General features: G+C 41.1%; 2 protein-coding genes across 6 annotated transcripts in view; one reads left to right on the plus strand and one right to left on the minus strand.

Annotated features, from left to right (window-relative positions):
• The first annotated feature begins 3,091 nt into the window (after positions 1-3,091).
• On the plus strand, positions 3,092-7,506 carry kcnj1b (potassium inwardly rectifying channel subfamily J member 1b). The gene is made up of 2 exons (XM_080866410.1): positions 3,092-3,558; positions 5,609-7,506. The coding sequence occupies exons 1-2, from the start codon at positions 3,542-3,544 to the stop codon at positions 6,762-6,764; spliced, it is 1,173 nt and encodes a 390-aa protein (XP_080722536.1). The 5' UTR covers positions 3,092-3,541; the 3' UTR covers positions 6,765-7,506.
• Positions 7,507-15,694: 8,188 nt separating this feature from the next.
• The window catches only part of vps37d (VPS37D subunit of ESCRT-I), a 49,171-nt gene continuing 42,948 nt past the window's right edge, over positions 15,695-21,917 (minus strand). For all 5 annotated transcript variants that reach the window (XM_080867525.1, XM_080867528.1, XM_080867526.1 and 2 more), the window contains one exon: positions 15,695-21,763. In XM_080867525.1, the coding sequence (XP_080723651.1) occupies positions 21,227-21,763 (537 nt within the window). In that variant the 3' untranslated portion in view covers positions 15,695-21,226. The remainder of the gene's footprint in view (positions 21,764-21,917) is intronic.

The following is a 21,917-nucleotide window of genomic DNA, read 5'->3' on the forward strand; positions in this document are numbered from 1 at the left end:
TGATTAAAAAAAAAAGAAAACTGCTGTAAGGTCAGGGGAAAGAATTAACTGGCTACAATAATGCTTTTTAGGAAGAAGGATGTACACCACAGTGATGAGGTGCATAAGAAGGGGAAAAGGCGAAAACTGGCCCTAGTAGGTCTAAGGGACAACCCCCACTACCTTGGACTCTTTATCTTGTGGTTTTAGAACTGAAGAAACTGAAGATGAGGTGAACCATTTGTTGTTTTCAATTAGTGGTAGAGATAGTGATAGAGAGATCACTTACGTAAATACAATAATGGTAAATGGCCTGTATTTGTATAGTGCTTTACTAGTCCCTAAGGACCTCAAAGCGCTTTACAGATTCAGTCATCCACCTATTCACACACACATTCACACACTGGTGATGGCAAGCTACATTGTAGCCACAGCTGCTCCGGGGCGGCTGTGGCTACAATGTAGCTTGCCATCACGTAAAACATGTAAAATGTATTTTTTGGTGTGTCATAAAAATGATACAATATCTTTCCCCATTGGACCATGTTGTGAATTTGATCAAAAGTGACACTAATTATTAAGAAACGTGCTGGTGAAGGGCCCTGATTGACTTCAGGGCTCCACTGTTCCCACATAGTAGTCCATCTATAATTTTTAAATTACAGAAAACTCTACAAGTTTAGGTTAATTTATCACACCTAAGACAGGCACCAGATCGTTCAGGATGGCACAGCTGTTCCCTCTTTAAAAACAGTGAAGAGGACTGCCAGGTGCTGCAGAAGAAGTACGAGCAGCACACAGCGACAAGTTTGGGACTAATTGCACCTGCAAGTGTTGCCTTCCATCGCTGAAAAACAATTTTGCATTATTTGTGGTTTCGCCTTGCAACTTCAGAGGAGTTTATGAACCACCCTGCTCCCCACAGACCAGACACCTCCGCATCCTCCACATCTCAGCTTCCTGCCGCTCAATGCAGCAAACCAGCAAAGAATGAATCATTTTGCACGGCAGAGTCAGTCACCGGCAAAACCCCACCAACAGGTTCCTTCACTGCCTCTGAGGTAAGTATGAAAGCAGAGCTACGACAAAAGCCCCTCTGCCAAAGTTACCGGAAAGCAATTCATAAACTGCCTTGAAAGTGGATCATGTTTTCATCACAGAGATGGTAATGAGTGAGCTGTCGGGCTGAACTTAACCCCCTCCGTCATCAAATCAGCTCAGGGTACACACGATTAAAACCATTGGGGTTTATTTTACAGTTAAGGGATGTTGAGAAAGCTGCTCATTAAATCTGTCATAATTTATGTGGAAAGCCAAAGCAGACACAGAACCCAGTATAAATAAATTAAATGGTTTATTTGGATTGTCTGTGCTCCTTTCCATTCTGATTGGTCTGGTCTGTCCTGTTTTGGTTCCTTTCAACTGAATTAAATTAAATTTTATGTTATTTATTTCGTGCCAAATCACAATACCAGTCACCCCAAGGCACTTTATATTTTAAGCTAAAGACCCAACAATAATACAGAGAAAAGAGAGAAAAAACCTCAACAATTAGATGACCCCCTATGAGCAAACACTTTGGTGACAGTGGGAAGGAAAAGCTCCCTTTTAACAGGAAGAAACCTCCAGCTGATCCACGCTCAAGGAGAGGCAGCTATCTACAATGTGACCATCAACACTCCCAGGCTCCAACCTTCGCTAGCTCGCTGTGCACCCAACCCCAGTGCCTGTCCTGGAGGGTGGTGAACAGGGTCCACGGCTCCATCCAGGCCTGGCCATTAGACACTGCCTTAAATGCTCTCCTCCTAGTTCTGGCTCCAAGAGGAAACCGCGGTTTCCCACTTCCAAGCAATGTTGTCCCGCACTTGGATGTGTCCAGGTTTTCCAGGCAAATCCGAGTAGGAGGACGCCCCAGGGTAGGGCCTAAACCTGCTGGAGAGATTATATATATCTCAGGATCTCCATGGAGGAACTGTAAAGTGTTGTTTTCCTCCTTAGCCTGTGGCAGTTGAAGGCCACAAGGCTGAAACCTTTGCATTGAAAAAATAAGTGTCACGTCTTTTCTTTGAATTTTGTGTCTTTTTGCTGCTTCCTTACCTTTGAACTCGTCATCATTGGATTTACCTGATTTGCACAGGTGGGCATACTGGGAACGAACTTTTGTGTCTTTGACCTCGGCCTGGATAAGCGATTTGGATTGAACTCTTTCTGCTTCCTCTTCCCCCCTCTTCACGCAAAGATCCACTTTGTATCACATTTAGAGTGAAAAATGGTGTAAAAATAAAAATAAAACCTATAAAAATAAAGTATTTTCTCTGAACAGTTGTAGTTGACGTGCTCTGACTTTGTTGGTCACAGCAGTTTCTTGGAGTCCTGCTGGGAGAATGTGATGATTGTTAATGGTCTGCACTTATATATCACCTTTTAACCTCAGCTTGCTTCATAGTGTTTCACATTCACACAGTTCTCCTTTTGTATGAATCAACGTTCATTAGTGAGATGTGGAGGACTAAACCAGGGTGTGCTCCTCTTGCCGTTTCCATTCTTTTTGCACAGCTAACTCAGTCGAGGGTCGTATTTCCCTCATATCGAGCATACAGACATGCTTTTTCTAACTCTTGGCAAGAAACTTAATGAGCTTATTTCCCCAAATGCTGAACTTTGCCTTCAATGAACCTGCAGAGTGTGATGTGCAGATGTGTTCTGCCAGCACGTTTAGAAATGCACAGCGCCTGGAGCTAAACACACTTGGGTGTGAGATGACTTTCTTTAAATTAGGCTGCCACAGGAGCCTGTAAGATTCTATCTGAATTGCAGACCCTCTGCATCCACTTCCTTCTCCCTTTACTTACATGCAGCTGTGGCATTTATATTCATCACTGCTGGGGTTGGGGTGGGCTTATCAATTCAGCATCACAGATCATGGTAATCTGCTCCACAGATATGAAAATGGTCCTCCTGCAGCCAGCAGAATATTGCAGACACTCTTGCCCTGCAGCTCTTCATTCTGATGTAAATGGGAGGCAGCCTTGCAGGTTCAAAGAGGGGGAGGGGAACCAGGGGAAATGCAACTGAGGGAATTCTTTGTGAGGCCTGACGTAAATCTCAAATGTTCTCAGGGCTGAAAACAAAACAGCATGAGTGCTTGCACCGGTCACTGAGGCCTCTTCAATAGACGCACCTTCAGCCACACAAAGGCGTCGAGGCCTTTTACACCAAACTTCCCGAACATTCCCCCCTCCTCGTGCTGGTCCCCAAATCTACACTGTCAAAAGCTGCTGCAGCCGAGGCGAGCCCACTCCCGATGAAGCCCGAGGTTGTGTTATTAAACTTTTTTGATGGGTTGAAGAAGAGAGTCCTTCTGTCGGTCTCAGAGGACTGACGGCCACTGGGAGCTCCCTGGCTGGCTCTTCTGAGTGTATGGAGCCAGTGTACATGGTGGCATGTGGCTGGGATTAGGAAATTTCACTGTGGATTAAAATCTTTCCAACGCCTCCATGGCCACTTGCTGAAAGAAAGGAGTCTGAAGGTCCTGCAGAGATCCAGTGAGCACTTTGGGCCCATGGTCTCACGGAGCAGGTATGTCCCAACAAAACTTTTCTATTTTTCTACAAAACTGAAGATCTAAAGCTTTACTTATTTTACACACACATATATATATATATATTATCCATAGTGTTTTTAGGGCGACTGTAGCTGCTTGGAAGAAAATTACCTCCGTTTTCAGTCATTCACCTCCATGAATGACTGAAAAAAAAAACAGTTGTTAAAACGGTTAAATGTTGAACAAATAGCTCTTAAGATACAACCTGTGGTTATTTTCAATCTGGGGTAAACTTCAGTCCAAAAATATGTAACTTTTAAAGTTTTGGGTCCTTTTTGCAATCTATTCAGTACGTCTTATGCAACACTCAAAGTGGACCACGCGGTACACGCTGCACGGTACATACTCTGCTATTTAACGACCATTCAGATCAGTTAATAAGTACAATGTATTTGTGCATACATAGGTTATGTATTATCTTGGAAATACTTCTATTCTAATGATAAGAAAGGAAATTCTCTACCTGTTATACCCTCGATCTCTAAATTTTAGTCCCCCTTTTCTGTCTTGTTCTGACATTTGTTTACTGGTTGAGGCTGTATGGTCAAGGTTGAACGAGCCTGGTGCAGGTTTTACATGTTTTATAAGAAGACCAGAACAATGCATCTGTGAGTGGTCTTTTTTTCTACTGAAGAAAACATTGGGGGGCCAAAATGTAATTTACAGTGCAAGAAATGAGTCTGGGTCACCTTACTTGACAGGAATCTATACATTTTCTTTTTACAATTTAAAAAAAAAATACTATAATATCTCATATTTGAGCACAAAGCCTTAATTAACAAAACTGGCTAAAACTGTATGATCATATTGCTCATATATTTCTGCTCAAAACCTGTTTTTTTTTATTGCTCTATTTGTAAATCTTCATAAACAAAACTAAAATCCATAAGATGCATTACACTTTTATTTAAAAAAAGGTTCAGTAGTTTGCTGTGCATCATAGTTTTTTTAAACAGTTAAAGGTGTAAATGTGGATTTGTGGAGGGACTATTCTCAGTTACAAATTCCTGTAATTAGTATTTACAGCAGCAGGGCATGTGTATGTGTGATTAAATCTAAATTAAATGTAGTGTGTGTGTTTGTGGTAATAAACTGAGTGGTTAATTGATGTTTCTAATAGATTTATAATGATAATGGAGCTCCGTGTCACACGGGAATGAGCAACAGGCCAGCGCAGAAAATACTTGTTAATCAAAATCGAATCATTATTTGTTTTAGTCTTTAAATTAGATTTTCTTGGTAGTTAGACATGCATGGAAACACAGATCACTAGTGTAACACACTGACTTTTGCCCTGTTTGTCTATGTGGACATTAAATCTGTCAAATGTTTTTTTTAATATTATCTGTGTAAGGTCTCAGCTAACTTTCTCCTCATTCTAACGATAACGTTAAACGATAGTACACTCAGTTTCTGTCCCAGCGGAACAGTGAACCTGAATCTACTCTCTTGGGCTAATTATTTTACCTTAAAGTAACTGTGTGTACCTTTTAGTACAGTACAATTTCTTCTAGATTTTAGGTGCAATATCAGGAAAGAGTCTTTGTTTGGTCAAATACAAAACATTTAATGCTTAGATTTTAAGATTTTACACTCTGACAAGTTTCATTCTGTATCTGCTTTGTAGTTGTGGGAGCTTTGAGCCATCAGTAAGATGAAAAAAAGCATATTATAAAATAAGGGGCAGCATGTACCTGATTTTGCAAATTTTTAAACTAGTTCATTTAAATACAAGTCTGACCTTTTAAGGTACAAAAGACAATACTAAAAACAACCCCTGACAAACGTAAAACAAAGGTAATAAAAGTAGAATTATCAAACAGTAGAATAAAGGTACTAAAGGTGGAATTATCTGAAAGAAGACTAAAGGTACTAAAGGTCATAGCGATAATAAAGGTAGAAATATGTAAACTGAGAGGGGTTTTTTTCTGAATGTGTAGGTGTTGCATGTGTGATTTTGCAAGCATTAACTTCCCTAGAGGAGAGTTTGTACTCTCTAATACTTAACTGTATTTGTTCCTCCAGCTCCAGGATGTTCCAGCTGCTCCAGGGTCACAACCAGCCAGCTGGACAACGAAACCACAGAACCCGCCTGGTCACCAAAGACGGGCACTGCAACATTGAGTTCGGGAACATCGAGTACAGTAACCAGTTTGCGTACCTGGTAGACTTCTGGACCACCTTTGTGGAGATTCGCTGGCGGTTTGTTCTCCTTTTGTTTGTGGCTGTGTTCACAGGCAGCTGGTTCATTTTCAGCCTGTTGTGGTACTGGATTGCAAAGAGCAACGGGGATCTCGCTGGACAGAACCGCACTGAAGGACACATCCAGTGTATAGACAACGTTAACGGGCTCACAACGGCATTCCTGTACTCGTTAGAGACCCAGACCACCATTGGGTATGGAGGCAGAGCACTGACTGGCCACTGTGCTGGCACGGTGGCTCTAATTGTCATCCAGTCTCTAGTTGGGGTTTTTATCAACTGCTTCATGTGTGGTATCATCCTAGCTAAAATCTCCTTACCAAAGAAAAGGGCAAAGACTGTGACCTTCAGCCACACAGCTGTCATCTGCTTGAAGAAAGGAAGTCTGTGTCTCCTGATCAGAGTGGCCAACCTTCGAAAGACCTTACTAATCGGAAGCCAGATCTATGGGAAGTTGCTGAGGACAACGACCACACCGGATGGCGAGACCATCATCCTGGACCAGGTGGATATTGACTTCATGGTTGATGCTGGCAAGGATAACTTGTTTTTTGTTTGCCCCTTGACCCTGTACCATGTGATTAACAGATCGAGTCCTTTCTTTGATCTGTCGGCTGACACCCTTCCTCAGCAGGACTTTGAATTGGTGGTCTTTTTGGATGGGACAGCCGAGTCCACCAGCTCCTCCTGTCAGGTCCGAACTTCCTACATCCCACAGGAGATCCAGTGGGGATACAGCTTTCTGCCGATTATCTCCCGCACCAAGACAGGAAAGTACCATGTGGATTTTTCTAACTTTTCCAAGAGCGTCCGGGTCACCACTCCACACTGCGTCCACTGCTTTGAGGCCGACGTAGACCAGAGAAACCACAACAACCACAGCCAAGAAAATCACAATAACCAGCTAAAGAGGGGGATTGATAACCCGGGCTTTCAGGTGATTGACATACATGACTCTGTGGATGTCACTACAATGTGAGCTGGTAGAAAAGGAGCCTACGCTTTCATTGAAACTGTGAATCAGAATGTGGGAAGTAAAGTGGTAAAAGCTGGCGCCTATCACTTCCTTTGAACCAGTTTCACTCTAAGTCAGACTGCACCGGCGAATAAATATTTGGTCACGGTGAACCATTCAGCATCTGAATTGTTGTCAGCTCTTTTTCCTTAAACAGAACGAACATCCACAGCTGTTAAACTGTTTGAAAAAAAATCAGACAGAGTGGGAGTTGCTCATTGCAATCAAACCTCTGTTGGGACTTTGAATAGGTAACGTCAGAAAGATGGATTGTAGCTCTGACGCACAGAAAATGAAAGGGGGTAAAAGAGCAGATGCACAGTGGGTACTTCTTGAGAAGATTAGGACCTGAGCCTGTTATAATGAAAAGTGTGTGCCTTAAAGGCTGCAGGAGGAAATAAAAGGTAGTGCCTTTTGAGTTTGCATATTATTTCTATTACAACACTAACTTTGTGGTGTTTTTTGTCATTTTGACAGATCCTGTATGCCTGAATAATTAGGAAACTGGGATTTTAACTGTGACCAGTCTACATTTTGTAGATCATCCTGTGTAACGCTGTACGCTAACTTCTCAGGGAAAGTAACATCCTTAGTTGGAATAAAAGCTTTTTCACAATTCACTGACTTACATTTGATTTTATTGCACAATTTGTACTTTACACATTGAATATTTCATCAGAGTGTGCTATAAACAGAACTGAAATATACCACAAAGATGTAGATAATATAACTTCAAATTGACTGATTTATGCGAAATGGGTGTATCATGTAGTAGATGCATTGTGCAGTACTGTGCATGCAGAGATAGGACAACCCTTAGTAGTTTGGGAGCTGGTGATCGGACTCCCAGGACCTTTGCCCCTGAGTGCCACCCCAATCCACAGTTGAAGGAGGCCTTATACCCTCCTATGAGTGACGGGTCCACAGGAGAAGCAAGCTAACGTAGTTCTGGTACCCGACTGGGGCGTCTCCCATGTGAGGTCTTTCATATAGTCAGGAGGAGGCCCGCTGGGCAGACCCAGGACATGCTGGAAAGGTCTTGGCTGGCTCTGGAACACCTCAGTGTCCCCCGAGAAGAGTGTCGACTGCCTCCCCCTTCACAACCCAGACCCATGTAAGTGCCAGAAACTGGATGGATATAGGATGTCTATCATTTGCTGACAAAAAATTAAAGCTTTTTTGTATTGCAACAGCTTTTGATAGTCATTCTGCATTAGTATTAGTATTAGTATAGTATTAGCTTGAGTATAAAGGATTATTTCCCAGATTTCATGAAACATAAATGAAATGTAAAACATAAGAGGCAATGAGGACTCATCCTGATGACTCTGTATAAGATGTTCGTCACATAGTCATGTTCTCCTAAATTGATGTCTGTTTTCAACAATACATAAAGATGCCAAAAAAGCTGAGACAGCTGGCCGAACCACCAAAGAAGATCAGACCACGGCTAGGATCAGTGCCATCTTACATTACAAAGAATTCATTCAGCAATAAAGACGGTTTTTTGTTGTTTTTTTCTCTCCCAACTGTCCCAGTTCTGCCAGCAGTCTCTCATATTCTCAGGGATGTTTGAAAAGGTTCATACAACAAACTTTTGATGTTCACACTTTTCCCCAATGCCCCACAGTGTACTGATGGCAGAAGACAGAACCGACAAAACAACATCTGATAACATTCATCCACCGTTTCGGGGTGGATTGATGGACCTTGTTATGGCAGCACCGCGTCTCTGCAGGTGTTCCAACAGCAAGGCAGGCTGTTCATTTAAGACCGGCATTCGACATTTTTGTCAGTGAGGAAGTGACAGACTTCTGAAATGGCTTTCATCCCATTTGGATTTACAGAGGCAAGTTTACTGGGCTTCATCTGCATAACAATGAGCAGAACTGCTGAAAGAGATCGGCACAGTGAGTCTGAAGCAGCTGAATAGAAAAAATTAAGTAGACAGAGATGAGAGAGCTGAGTGGAAGGTGCAGAAGCTTTTGTTAATCTGGTAGAGGCCTGATTCGTTTATAACGACGCACTTTATCCCCCAGTGCCATGGAGATGGAATAATTACACAAAAGCACTGCTTTCCTTGGTTACTGTTGCTATGTTTGTCTAGTTTTTATTTAGAGGATGTTGTTTTAAAGTTCTGGTCACAGAACTTTGAAGTTCTAGAACTTCTGAGACCTACATAAGGCTTTAAGACCAGACCTGGGTATTGTACAGCTACATCCTGCCCTTTGGTTGTCCCTGACACTGAATCTGACTTTAATGCACTTGTTCAAGGCCAAATAGGCTACATTTCTCTAACCGAACAAGAAAAAAAGAAGTGAAGACCTGCAGAAGCAATTAAACTACAGACAAAATAGTAACAGCACTTGTATAAAGTTAAAAGTCTATTAAAATTTGCAAAACGTGGACAATTTTTTTGCAATTGTTGATTAAATAGTGATAAAATTTTGGCATTTTTAACAATAGCTGTTTCACATTTTCATCATTGCCTAATTGTAACATTTATTCTTACCAGTCTCATCTCATTGGCGCCGTCCTCCACAACAGTCTCAGTTCCTACAAGCTTAGGAAGTCATGCAAAGACATTCAAATATAACCTGTAAAATCACAAAGTTATGTAACACAAAATGCTAATGTTATCAATGGGCTGTTAGCTTGTTAGCATCAGCTTAACATACATTTGGCTAACTGTTGCTGGAGTTCTTATGCAAGTTGGAGGGTGGATTTAAAAATGTAATTAGGAGGTTAAGTATTTCATTATATATTTTCTCATTAATCTTTGGTTTTTTAAATGATGTATAAGAATTAAGAACATGCAGCTGTTCCCAAGAGTACTTTGATGCCTAATTATTTTTGATAGGTCATATTTATACAGTAGGAGGCGGGGCTTAACTGACATCAGACTAGTAAGAAAAAAATGCATTGAGAAAGCAGTGAAGTTATAAAAACTTTATATAGGGATTTTCTCAAGAAAATGACATGAAAATTTAATACCAGAATGTAGCCTTTGAAAAAGTGGGAGGTCAATGTTGAGCTCTATGGAAATCTATGGCAAAACCTTTTAAAATAACTTTTTCTTTTCTATTCATTTGATAAATTATGGTTTTATTTAGTGTGTGGGTCGTTATTTTAGTAGTTAACACATGCACCTAATATTTTGAGAGTACGGTAGTGATGTTATTTATATGAATTATCACAAATTTACATTCAAGACTGGCTACAATGTGCAGATGTGACCCATTTTTCTACAACCATAAGTAATGCTCGCTTTATTCATCTTTTGTCCTGATTTATTTCTTTTAAAATTTGCATTTTTTTTCTAATTATGCTATAATTTGCTGTGATGCAAAACAATAGATCCAATATTCCACCATCAATCTGGATTCTGTTAGCACAAAAGAATTCAATGTTCTGACTGTAGTCAATGAAGCACAACAAAAGAAATTCAAGAAACTGTAATTAAACAGTAATAAAGTGAAGGACAGATTCACTCCGAATGTTAAATGTATTTTATTGTCAACTCCTCTGGATTCATGTGGGAAGCAAATGGAATTCATTTCACATGTAAACATGTTGTTTAAGGTCACTTGGATGTTGGAGTGTTGGCAGGAAACACACTGTAGCAACAAGAGATGTCATCCCACTGAAATTCTTCAATAGTATGTCAGCACGATCGTATTAGTAGATTTCTTATGTAAAGCTCAGCATGCACAAGAACTTTCCCAGCAGCCTTTATTTCACTGGATGAAATGAAAAAAACTGGGTCGGAGAAAAAATATGGATGGTTGAGCCTTTACTAAAGAACATTTAGTTATTTAATTATGTTTAAATCAACAGAAGCCTCATAATTAAACTGTTTAAGTCAAGATGACCCACATTTGGACAGTCACGATACTGATTTGATAAAAAGGCTCAGTATTCTTGTTAAACTCAGAAATCTGATTTCCAACCATGTTTGTAAGCTTTTTAAAAAAAGAATTAATGAAAGAGTTGACTTCTGTATTAATTTCTGTTGTAGACATAGATGTATTTCCACCGATTGAGAGACTCTCATATGGTCAGTAAATACAGCTCATAAACAGTAAAGAGACCAGGAAGCCCCATCATCTGATGCTTTTGAACTGTGGGAGGAAACAGAATGAGCAACTTGCACTCCGACACCTTAGTCAGTCTACTCGCTATGTGATCAGTGCCAACCACTGAGCAAGTGTGCTTCCTTTTAATTAACTATATAAGAACTAATTAATTAGTGAAGCTGATGGAGCTGCCTTTCATTTAGGACCTATTTCTGCGTTTTAATTACAGCTGTGATTTAATTTCGCCACCTTCAGTTTCCAACAAAACTGAGAGCAGAGCTACATGTTCATAATTTGAAACTATCTGTTGGCTCTCCTGAAAAACATTGTCAGTGAAGTTTTCATTTCATCACCTATGACTATGGAGGGCCAGGAGAGTCACGCCTAATCCTCCACACAAGCCCTTTTGTTTGTAAAATAAAAGAATATACTATGAAATTAATCAATTTCCTGGGAAGCTTTTTTTTTTTTTTTTTAGAAATTACTATACAATAAATTTGGATTGGTACTGAAATATGCCACAAGGACGGACAAATTGGACATCCTTGTGACATCTGGATTATTGTCATTGTCAGCATGGCTTACAGCACCTTTAATCTCTTTTAAAACAAATAAAAGCAGCTGCAAAAGGGGACCCCAGCAGCTTTAGTAACACATCACAGACAAACAGTCTTTACCTACTCAACCTGTTATCTAAACCCCACATCAGGTTTTTTCACAATCTTGCCAATCAAAGGCAGTGGCATTTCATCAGGGCAAGCAAAACAGGCCCTGCTTGCCCTTCCATAAAGCTGCTATTTGCATTGTCGTTTGTATTACTGTCATCTTGTAGCTATTGTCCCTGGAAGCCCAGACAGTGGGGATGGAGTGTGTGTGTGTTTTGTGTGCATATAGACCAAAACCTTTTATTCTGCAAATTCTTTATTTGGACGCAGCCTCAAGTGGCCATAAAAGGAACTGCAGTGTTTAATACTTTGCGGTGGATTCATTTTTGAGCCCGTGGTTGGCACACTGCTGGAATGAATGGCAGCGTAGGTTATCTACATTTATCAATTACTTGTTCATCATAACACTGCTAAAAGGCAGACACTTTCCAAGGTAACCATGGTTACCATGCTCACCATGTTATTCCACTGTTTCAGTATGCAAACACAAAGCTAAAGCCATGGGAAACATCCACTTTTTGTCTGCATTTAAACTTGATGGTGGTGCTACATGAAAGTTAGGAGATCAAAAGGGGAATTGAATCTCTAAACCAGGAGAAAACTTCATAGTGAACCTCGTGAAGCAGTCAGGGACCGCTAAAATTCAGGATTTCACTTCAGGGGACTTGAATTTATGTATAACTATTAGCGCCCCCCCTGCAAGTCATCAACCTAATTATTTCAGTCTGGACCAAAAATGCTGGATCAGCCAGCAAACATACCGATCCCCAGAGTGAGAGTGGCTAATGTGCTAAAAATACTGATTAAACAAAGTTTAAATATGACCTAAGTGACACTCTCTCCAAAAAAAGATGCAGGAGTCATGAGTGGAGCAGCTGCTTCTGCTTTAGAAGCTGTCCTCGAGGGCTGGTGTGCTAAATCCAGATGTCACAACTGCAGTGAAGAGATTGTGATATCTCAGTGTCAGGTGGAGGAAAATGATGCACAGAGCTTTTATGCTATCATTCCTAAAATTATGCCTTCACCAAACAAATTCAACAGGGATGTTGCTCACTGTGTTTCAGCAAATCAGATGTGCAGACAGCCTCTCTCAGTCGACCAGCTGTACTGCCAGCAAAAATATTCATCACATACATGTTTCAGCAGCTCCTCAACTGAACAGAGAGGCTGTGTATGGCCTAATGTATTTGATGTAAATAATTTATGACTTTCCTCAGCTTTGCCATAAAGACTGATTTAAAAGCGAACTATAATGCATCATTGTTTGGTTTGAGGCATTAGTTTATTCGTTTTTTTGCCCGGCAGTTAACAGAAAGATTTATGAATGCCCGTATTTCCTCTCCCAGGTGGACCAGTGATATAAACCAGTGACCTTTCAGTCACACACCTGCTGGCACTAAGATAGGTGCCTTTATTCTTTTGAACTAATGGGGAGCAGAGTCTCTCATTTTATAGATTGCCTTCCCTGCAAAGGAATTACGCTTAGATCTTCATGGTCATCAGGGCGAGATTGAAACTGCTCAGTGAGGTGAATTTAGTTTTAAAATAAAACTTAAAAATTTAGTAGCTGTTTGATTTGGAGACACTTAACAACAGCTTCTGCAAATGCAGACGGTTAAAGCTTTTCTGAGTCAATTATCCAGGTCCTATAATACATCCATGTGCTCCCTCTGGAGGACTTCACCCAGGAACACAATGGGTTCATATGTGGTTTTGGCTTATCACACTGGAACCGTTTCTAAAGCAAAATGTTTAGTCTAACAGGTCCCTGTATGTTGTTTTTGCATCCAACTTCCTTCCCGCCTCAGCTGCTCTGCTCAGTATGACGTTATTTCCGTAAAAAAACAACAGACTGAGTCGCTAAAACGAGGGCTGAAGGTACAGCTGCTTCTGAAACATGGTGTGGTGCATTTGGTGGAACTTTAAACTTTACGGGCAGTTTGAATGTTTTTGCAGACCTTGCAAATTTTTGTAACCTGGTGTCGAAAAAGCACCGAGTGGGAGGTCGCTGCAACTGATGGAAAGATCAGACTTTGAAAAGTTTTCTGGGTTATGAAACCTGTTGTTTAGAAAAATATATTTTAATGAGTCGCACAGGTATTAATAGTTATTCTGCTGTGTGACCAACACCGCAGCTTTGGTTAGCAGGATCAGCTCTGAGCCTAGTTTAATCCCAGGATACAAGCATTTCTTCTGAGACCATCCTCCTCCATTGTACTACAAGTTAAGGTGTAGATGTATTATCATCAACCAAAGTGGGTGCCTCAAATCTGCCTTCTTTTTAATGGCCACAAAGGGGGGACTCCTCTGGTTGCACAAAGACTGGTCCTGTATATATCTTTTGGGAAAACAGCCCTCAGCTCTAATCTCGCTCATTTTAGGTCAAAATAATTAAAACATTAAGCACATTTTATAAAATTTCAGACATGCCTTGGTTTGAAAACTCCAATATGGCGACAGCAAAATTGCTTGGATTAACCGATGGGTAATACCACCATAGCTATGTTCATTTTTTTATACTGTTCATTATGGTGATGTTAAGTGGCTATGTCAATACATACATCTAAGATGAACACGTGTGGAATCCACTATCCTGGTATCTTACAAACCAGGTGCTTTTTAACCTGAACTATTACCTTGTACTGTTCTAAAACAGGATGTTTTGGTACCAAACCCTTAAGAGAGAGAAAGTGAAACCTGATGTTTATATGGCATTTCAAACTAACTGTTTAGCGGGAGAATTGTTCTTTTCACTTAAAAACAGTTTGGCTTTTATTACCTCAGGACCCTTCAACTGTGGCCACGTGTGGGGTTCTGACCTACATGTTGGGAACCACTGTCACTCTACTACTTCCCAGTTGGGTTTTTGTTTCGTTTATTTTTAGTCATTTTTTGAATGTTTTTCCCGTTTCCTCTGTGCAGCTCTGAGGTATACTTGATTTCTCATGTGTGCTTGTAACCTACTTAACTTTCTGTGAACAACTCAAAGTAAGTACTCACTTCCAACTGTAAGAAAGAGTCTGGATTTCAAGTTTCCAAATCCATGCAAGAAATTTCTGTTTAACATAACGTTGAAACGTCACAGCTCCATCCATCACGCAGGGGACTGAAACGTTTCCATCTTTGACAAGCTGCTGCGACTTGAAAGCTTCCAGAGAGGCTGGAAAATATAAAATTGTGTCTTTAGATCGTTCGGCTCAATTATTTTGGGTTGGAAAGTAGCTGTCACAGCAAATTAAAGCCATGTGGTGTGCTCCACAAAACCTGCTCTGGAGATTTTACGAAGCAAGCTCGGACTCAAATGACAAAACGTATTTACAGAAATGGCACAGCTTTTCTCCCAGACTCGGGACTTTTAATGGCATGTTGCCCTTTACCATGAATATAATGATTCAGTATCTGAATCATCATCTGTTTCCCTGCTGTGGGAGTTGACATGCTTTGTTGTGTATTCCCACAGTTTAAATATGAGGCTTCTGCTGTCATTTTATTTTGAAAAGTAAAAGACCCTCAGAAATCACTCAAAGGATGAAGTTATTTTTAAAGCACACTCTTATTGTTTCTCCTCAGTAAGGTGACATTCACAGCTTTCAGCTCTTTGAGTGCTTCTGACAGCCACGTGGATCCAGTCACACATACTGTACTGTACCATAAGCTGATGCAGGCATGTAAATGACTCAACTTGGATATTATTAGCTCATCTTCACTCACTGTGGCGCTGATCAGCTTTGACGTCACTCATAATCATCTGGTGCAAGCGCCTGCAGCCACAGCTCCTCCACCGCGGATGCTGCGATGCAAATCATCTGAAATGTTTTGAGGCCGTTTGGCTCATAATTTAAATTATAAAGAGACATTCATTTATCTGTTTTATTACTCTCTTTTTTTGTTGTTTTTTTTGGGAAAGGCTGCTGGGATGAGTCCGAGTTAGAAAAGAGACACACAATAACCAAACAAACAAAAAGGACGGGCTCAGAAACAACAAAACAAGCACTTTACATCGTTTTTGAGGATTCTCCAAACACATTAAGCAGCCAGTCTTACACAAATCATCAGCATGAATAAAATCCCAGTGAATTTGGAGGGTTGAGGGGATTCAGACAGAGAGGGGAAAAAAAAGAAAAAAAAAGGGGGGGGGGGGGGGGGGGGGGGGGCTCTAAGCCTCTGAAGCCCCAGAATCTTACTGCAACTATGGGATGTGCTTGGAGGTGATTTGGTATCGTTGCTCTGGTTATGGATGGGGGGAGGGATCTGGTAAAGCAGTGGTTCTCAAACTTTTTATGGCATGCCCATCTTAAAAATGCCCACGGCCCCATGTCACAAGCTACAGCGGACAACTTCAAATGTTGAGTTTTTCACCCTTTAAAAGTGAAAAATATTAATTGTTGGTGTTTTGTATTATGTAATTTGTCGGTAGAATCACACTGGGGGAAAAAAAATTAAAGGTGAAAGTCTACAGAAATGTAAAAAAACAAAAAACAAAACAAAAAATGTGAAAGTTTGTATTCTGAAACAACAGAAAACATGAAAACCTGCAATTAGAAACATAAAAATAAGAAACGCCCCCCAAACCAAAATTATGTGTGTCCAGAAACTCAAGTAGAAATCTGAATATCAGAATAAACTCTATACTACTATACTTCTATTTTCTCTACAAAAATCATCCTGATTTAGTTTCATTCCATACGTCCCCTCTGGACATCCACGCCCCACAGCTTGAGAACCACTGCCGTAGAAAGGGACCCTTGGGTCCATCTGTGCTAAAGCTCAACAAGCAGCACCACTTTGCCCCGCCCCCCAAAAAAGACCCTGAGTGGACACACAACTGCATGTTTGTTGAAGCCAGCGCCCAGTTACATCAGCAGTTTATGCTCAGATGTTTTTCAGATGTTAATTTTCTGTAAATGTTGCAGCTAAAGGAAGGTTTCAACAATTCAGGCTTTTTCCATATTCTTAGTTCTGCAGGAGAAACCGCAGAGAGGGATTAAACCATCTCCTTTACACTGATCATAGAGACATTTGATTAATATCTCAACTTGAAACGAAAGCATATCAGCATATTAAAAAGTAATTAAAAAAAGTTTCTAATTATTAAGGAATTTGTGATTTATTATTTTTATTTGTGCACATTAACAGGATACTTTGTCATTTAAGTTGGTGTGGCCCAAGGCATGAAGTCACATGTGGAAAAAAAAATAAAAAAGAAGTAATGGAAAGACGAGGTGCGATTCATCCAATCAACAATCAAAACAGAATCCTGGTTTTAGGTGGGTCCATCTTTTAAATATTTATGTTTTTCTGTTTTCAGATCGTTCTGGATGTTTGAACACCTGAACACAGACTTTAAAATAAAAATCTGAGTTATTCCCACGATTTTTATCTTTCAACAACAACAACAACAACAACAACAACATAAGACCCGTGAACACGTGAGGTTAAAACAGAGTGACTGCTCGTGTTTTTCTCCGACTTCTCGTCTGTTGTATTTACTTTATTGTTTTCCCAACAATAAATAAAAACACAAACAGCATAAAAAACAAACAGAAACACAGACACATGGAAACAACAAACAGACACACATTAGTTCATAAAAGGCAAACATTAAAATGAAAAGGCAGGTTCATTTAGATCAGATGTAATGCGCCATCTGCAAGTTGCCTTTTAATAGCAGGAATACAAAAGCAAACCTTTTAAACCATTAAAAAAAAAAAATACTAAGATCTCAGGATACAAAAGGTGTTTGCACTCTTAAATCAATGACTGGTATTTTTTACCCAGACATTTTGAGTCTAATGGTGTGTTCAGAGTAAGTGCAAAGCGAGGTTTTGCCTCATGAATGAAGTCACTTTAGCACTTTTTATTATTTTTTTTATGTGGACAATGTGGCCACTAGCAGCAAGCAAGACAACTACTTTTATCCAGACTGCAGCAGATACAGATCCCTCCCTTTTTTCTGTATATATAAAAGAGAATCTCCAGATGCTCACAAATGATTAGATTTTCCTCCTTTTCTGATCACTTGTGGCATCAGGAGAGCACATGGGAGGGGTCGAACAAATAGGGTTAAAATTTGCTTTAATGGACAGTGTTTAAGATTACAGTCCTCATCTTTGAGGGTTAAAGTACCGCAGAACTGACGCTGGCTCACTTGTTTACACTTTCGCCATCATAAAGATCTGCTAAGTTTTAAGGGGCCTTCAAACAGGAAGGGCTGCTTGCAAGGGTGCGGTCCAGGCTCCGGTTGCATGTACCACCTCCTCATGTCAACCAACAGTATCCTTTACTCTTATTAGTACTTGCTTCAATTTGCCTTGACTGCAAAGCCTAGAAAAGCTTTGATCTGGTATCTCTAAGTTTAAGTGGCTTTTTATGATTTCTGGTCGCAGTGACGTTGCTGCTAGTCGCTTCCTGGGTGGACGCCCCTCGAGAACCAGCGGGCAAATCCTGTTGTACAGCAAGGGTGGCGACGCTTACACATCTAGTTGATTAATCGCTAGCATGCCCGTTACAAACATACAAGAACGTATTTTCGCCTCTTTGAGCGCTACAGGGTGCAAACTTTGCTTTGCGTTTACCCCAAACACACCACAACATTCCTGCTTCTCTGTAGTGAGATAAAACCGTTTTCAGATCTTAGGAGTCGACTTTTTTGAACTGAATGCTAGCGGACAGAAATGATGTGCAAAAAAACAAAAAATAATGTAAAAGATGTAAAAAACAAAAACAAAACACACAACCTTTAACCCTCAAGCAACCAAGCTCTTAACTACATGGGAACACATTTTGTACGGCTCTGTCCAAGTTTGTGGGGTTTTCTTGACCTGTGATGAAATTTTCTAATAATTAATAATAATTATGGTTTTAAATCACTTTTATCCACTTACAAAAATGCAAGTCACTAGTAGTAGCCACAACAAAAAGAGAGGAAGAAAAAAAAATGTGGAGATTAAAAGTGAAAAATTCTAACAAATAACATTGCAAAACAGAACTCTACATCATCTTTGCAGCACCAGTTCCAATAAAGAACAATGAAAAGTTGCAGAAGTAGATGGACGAACTTGTTTTCCCACACATGTATAAATACACAGCACTCGGTCACTTGAAGGTTAAAGAACTCAGAGCCTTGGAATCCATTCACACTTCTAGTGCAAAGTGTATATAACGACTCTTCCCATACTGTGACACGCTGCATGTAACTGGGCGCCGGGCTGTAAAAAGGCATTTTCATGTACTTCGTCAGGCTTTAGTAAGCACGTACTTATGAGTTATTCATCAGCGAAATGTATGTTGAAGAGCAGAGTCATTACAACTACAATGCAAAGCTTTTCCCTCCTTTAAAAATGATGCAAAATGGCGTGATGAGAGAATGAAGAAGGAAACTTCCTCTCATTTTACTGAGGGCTCGCATTCTCATAGAGATCAAGTCTGCCTCACTCTGCAGCTCAGTTTGACGGAGAGAGAGGAAAAAAAAACCAAAACAACAACAACAACAAAAATGAAAACAGCGGGCTGCTTTGAAAAGGAGAAGCAGCTCCTCATTTAGCACGGTAAACAAGAAGCTTTGAAGTCAGCCATTTAAAATAGGATTTACATGAATAAATAAATCGCTCACTGATGTGAGGCAGAAGGCTTTGGGTAATCGTCTGTGATTCTAACACACATGACACTGCAAATAACACTGCGAGGTTCAAGTCTGGGAATTATTAATAAATACCACCTGCTCCGGTCTGCGCTGCGCCTTTGTTCAAACTTTGCTCGGCGGTCGCGAAGAATGAAAGTCGCTTTATTCGATGAGGCGACGGATGACGAGAGTTTATATTAAACGCCATTTTATTGATGTCATCGTTCACGTCGGTGACGGAGCGTCTCTGTCTGTCCTCGGCTGTACAAATTAACGACGACATACTCGTCCGTCTCGCCCGGCTTGTAGATGTGCTTCGCAACTCTGTGCTTCACCTCGATCTCTTTGAAATATATTAAAATAACAGTTAAAACTCTCACTAGGGACGGGGTTGGATAGCATTTCAAGTGTCAGATCTCCAGTAACGAAAAGCTGCTGTTTTTAGTGGCAGCTTGATTAAATAAACATGAGCCGAGCAGCATAAAGTATGAAATATTAATTAAATGTATGTGACACATTTAATTAAAAGCTGCAGGCTACTGTACTTCACCAGCGACTCTAAAACGCTCGGGGTGATTTAACGAGGCAAAAAACAGCACCGACTCCACGCTGGAGCGTTGCAGAGGTGAGAGAACGGCCTGTCGTATAAATATGTTTGTTTATAAGCGAAATTCACGAGTGGCCCGGATCACTGGGGATAAAAACACTCATCTGAGCTGAACTTGAACAAGTCCGGCAGGTAAATACGAGACTATAACAACATGATGCTAACACAGCTTTCATGAAACTGTACTGGACTGTATGCCTGTGTAGTTTTACTGGTGTTGTTTGCAAGCTTCAGCCCGAATCAGAGTTTAAAATATCGAATATCACACTTTAACTGGTGCCCGTGTTCTTCCTGCAGGTCTCTATCCACGATCGCCCTCTGCTCTGCTGCTGGCTCTATTTTTCAGACATTTCTTTTACAGAAAGTTGAAAAGACGACATAATTTGCAGGCCAAGCAGGAAGTTCATGTCGCCGTATGTGCCTCAACAACCAAAAACGCCAGAAAAATAAGATTTGTAACAGAGAAAAGCTCATGTTTTATTGAGCAACATAATCTTAGGCTATAAAAGATTTAACACCACGCTATCACCGCTAAAGCTCGCTGGGTGTTTGGTGCCCTTCCACAGAATCCACGAGTGGACTATTCACTGGCATCTTTTATGTTGTGGAACAAAACGAGGAGAAAGTGTAAAGCTCACGTAAAACACGCGCCTTAATTTGAGCTACAAAGAACCGGAAGTGCAAAGTCATTTCCAGGTTTAAGACTCGTTGCTACGGCTGTGAAGGGGAGAAGCACCTATCATCCACCTTTCAACACAGCTTGTTGATGGCACAGTATTAATTTTTATAATTGTTTTAGGCTCGCCGATTTCAATCTAGCAATTTCTTGCAAACTTTTGCAGTTGCTCAAGTGACTTGGGTAGATCTCCAAGTCGTCAAGGCCTGTGAAAATTGTTATCCCAGCAGGTAGGAGAAAAACAAATATACCACCTAACACGCTTAAAAAAAACCCAGAAAACAAATTATTGTTAGTTTTTTCTTTAAAACAGAGTTAGGCTACTTATGTCTCACAGGGTTAGAAAGTTTGGCACAAAAAAATCAAAGTACGAGAAGTTTTGGATAAGAACCTGAAAATGTTTGAGTGTGAAGCTAAAACTTTGAACAAACGCCGAAGTTTTCATTTCAGCCCCCATCAAATCAAGTTTTCCTCCAGCTGAATCTGCAGCCGGCTCCTCTTTCTGCTTTTGTTGTTCTTTAATAAAAAAAGGCTTAATGAGAGATTTGTTTACCAGCTATCACAGCCCATCCCTAGCCCCCCCCTGCCTCGCTCCCTCTGCTCGCCTTCCCTCGATGTGTTACGTTTGAGTGTCATGGATGGAGAACAGAAACGGACGTCTGCAGCGCTGCCCGTCTCTCGATCAGTCTTTGCTTACATGATTGTGACAGCCACCGTTTGCTTCCAACGTCTCGGAAGACCTCTCGGCTTTTCATCCTCCCCTTGCTCCTCCTCCTCCGGCTTATCGGTACGGCGGTTCGGGCTGTTGAGGGTTCGGCCTGTAAAGCTGCTGCACTCGCACGGGCCGCCCGTTAGCCGGCCAGCCTCCCGATAGCTGTCCGATAACCCTGAGGCCCACCGCGTGGCCGTGTCCTGGAAGTGGGGCGCTGGGGCTGAGGATGTGGGTCTGTCCCAGCTGGGGCTCAGTGGTGGGGGCGCTACTTTGAAGGCATGGCGCCGAGGCGGGCGGGGAAACAGGGTAATGAGGGAGTAGAATGGCAGGCGTGAGGCCATAGCGCACTTGGAACACTCTAAGAGGTCCCTGCGCTAAAAAGCCGTTCGGCCGCTGAGGCTCCTGCAGCTTTTCCGAGTCCTTTACCTCCGGGGCTTTGCACTCCTCCGCTCTCTTGGTTTTCCCCTGCTGCTTCCTGGCCTGAGCGAGCTCTTGCATCTTCTCTGCCTGAGCCCTGCGGATGTGATACGTCTTCCTGGAGCTTTGAAAGGAGTCCAAGAACTCGTCCAGGCTTACGTTTCCCCCCATGAACTTCTCCAGGAGCTCCTGTGAAGCAGGGTAGACAAATAAAGCGGCATTAGCAGACAGGACGTCACACTAAGCAGAGCGGGACTCGTTCAAACAAGCTCAATCTGATCAGGGATGTTTACCGGTGAACTTTGTCCGACACAATATTTCACTGCAACTAAATTTAATACTA

The sequence above is a fragment of the Rhamphochromis sp. 'chilingali' genome (assembly GCF_963969265.1).
Source record: "Rhamphochromis sp. 'chilingali' genome assembly, chromosome: 19".
Lineage (NCBI taxonomy): Eukaryota > Metazoa > Chordata > Actinopteri > Cichliformes > Cichlidae > Rhamphochromis > Rhamphochromis sp. 'chilingali'.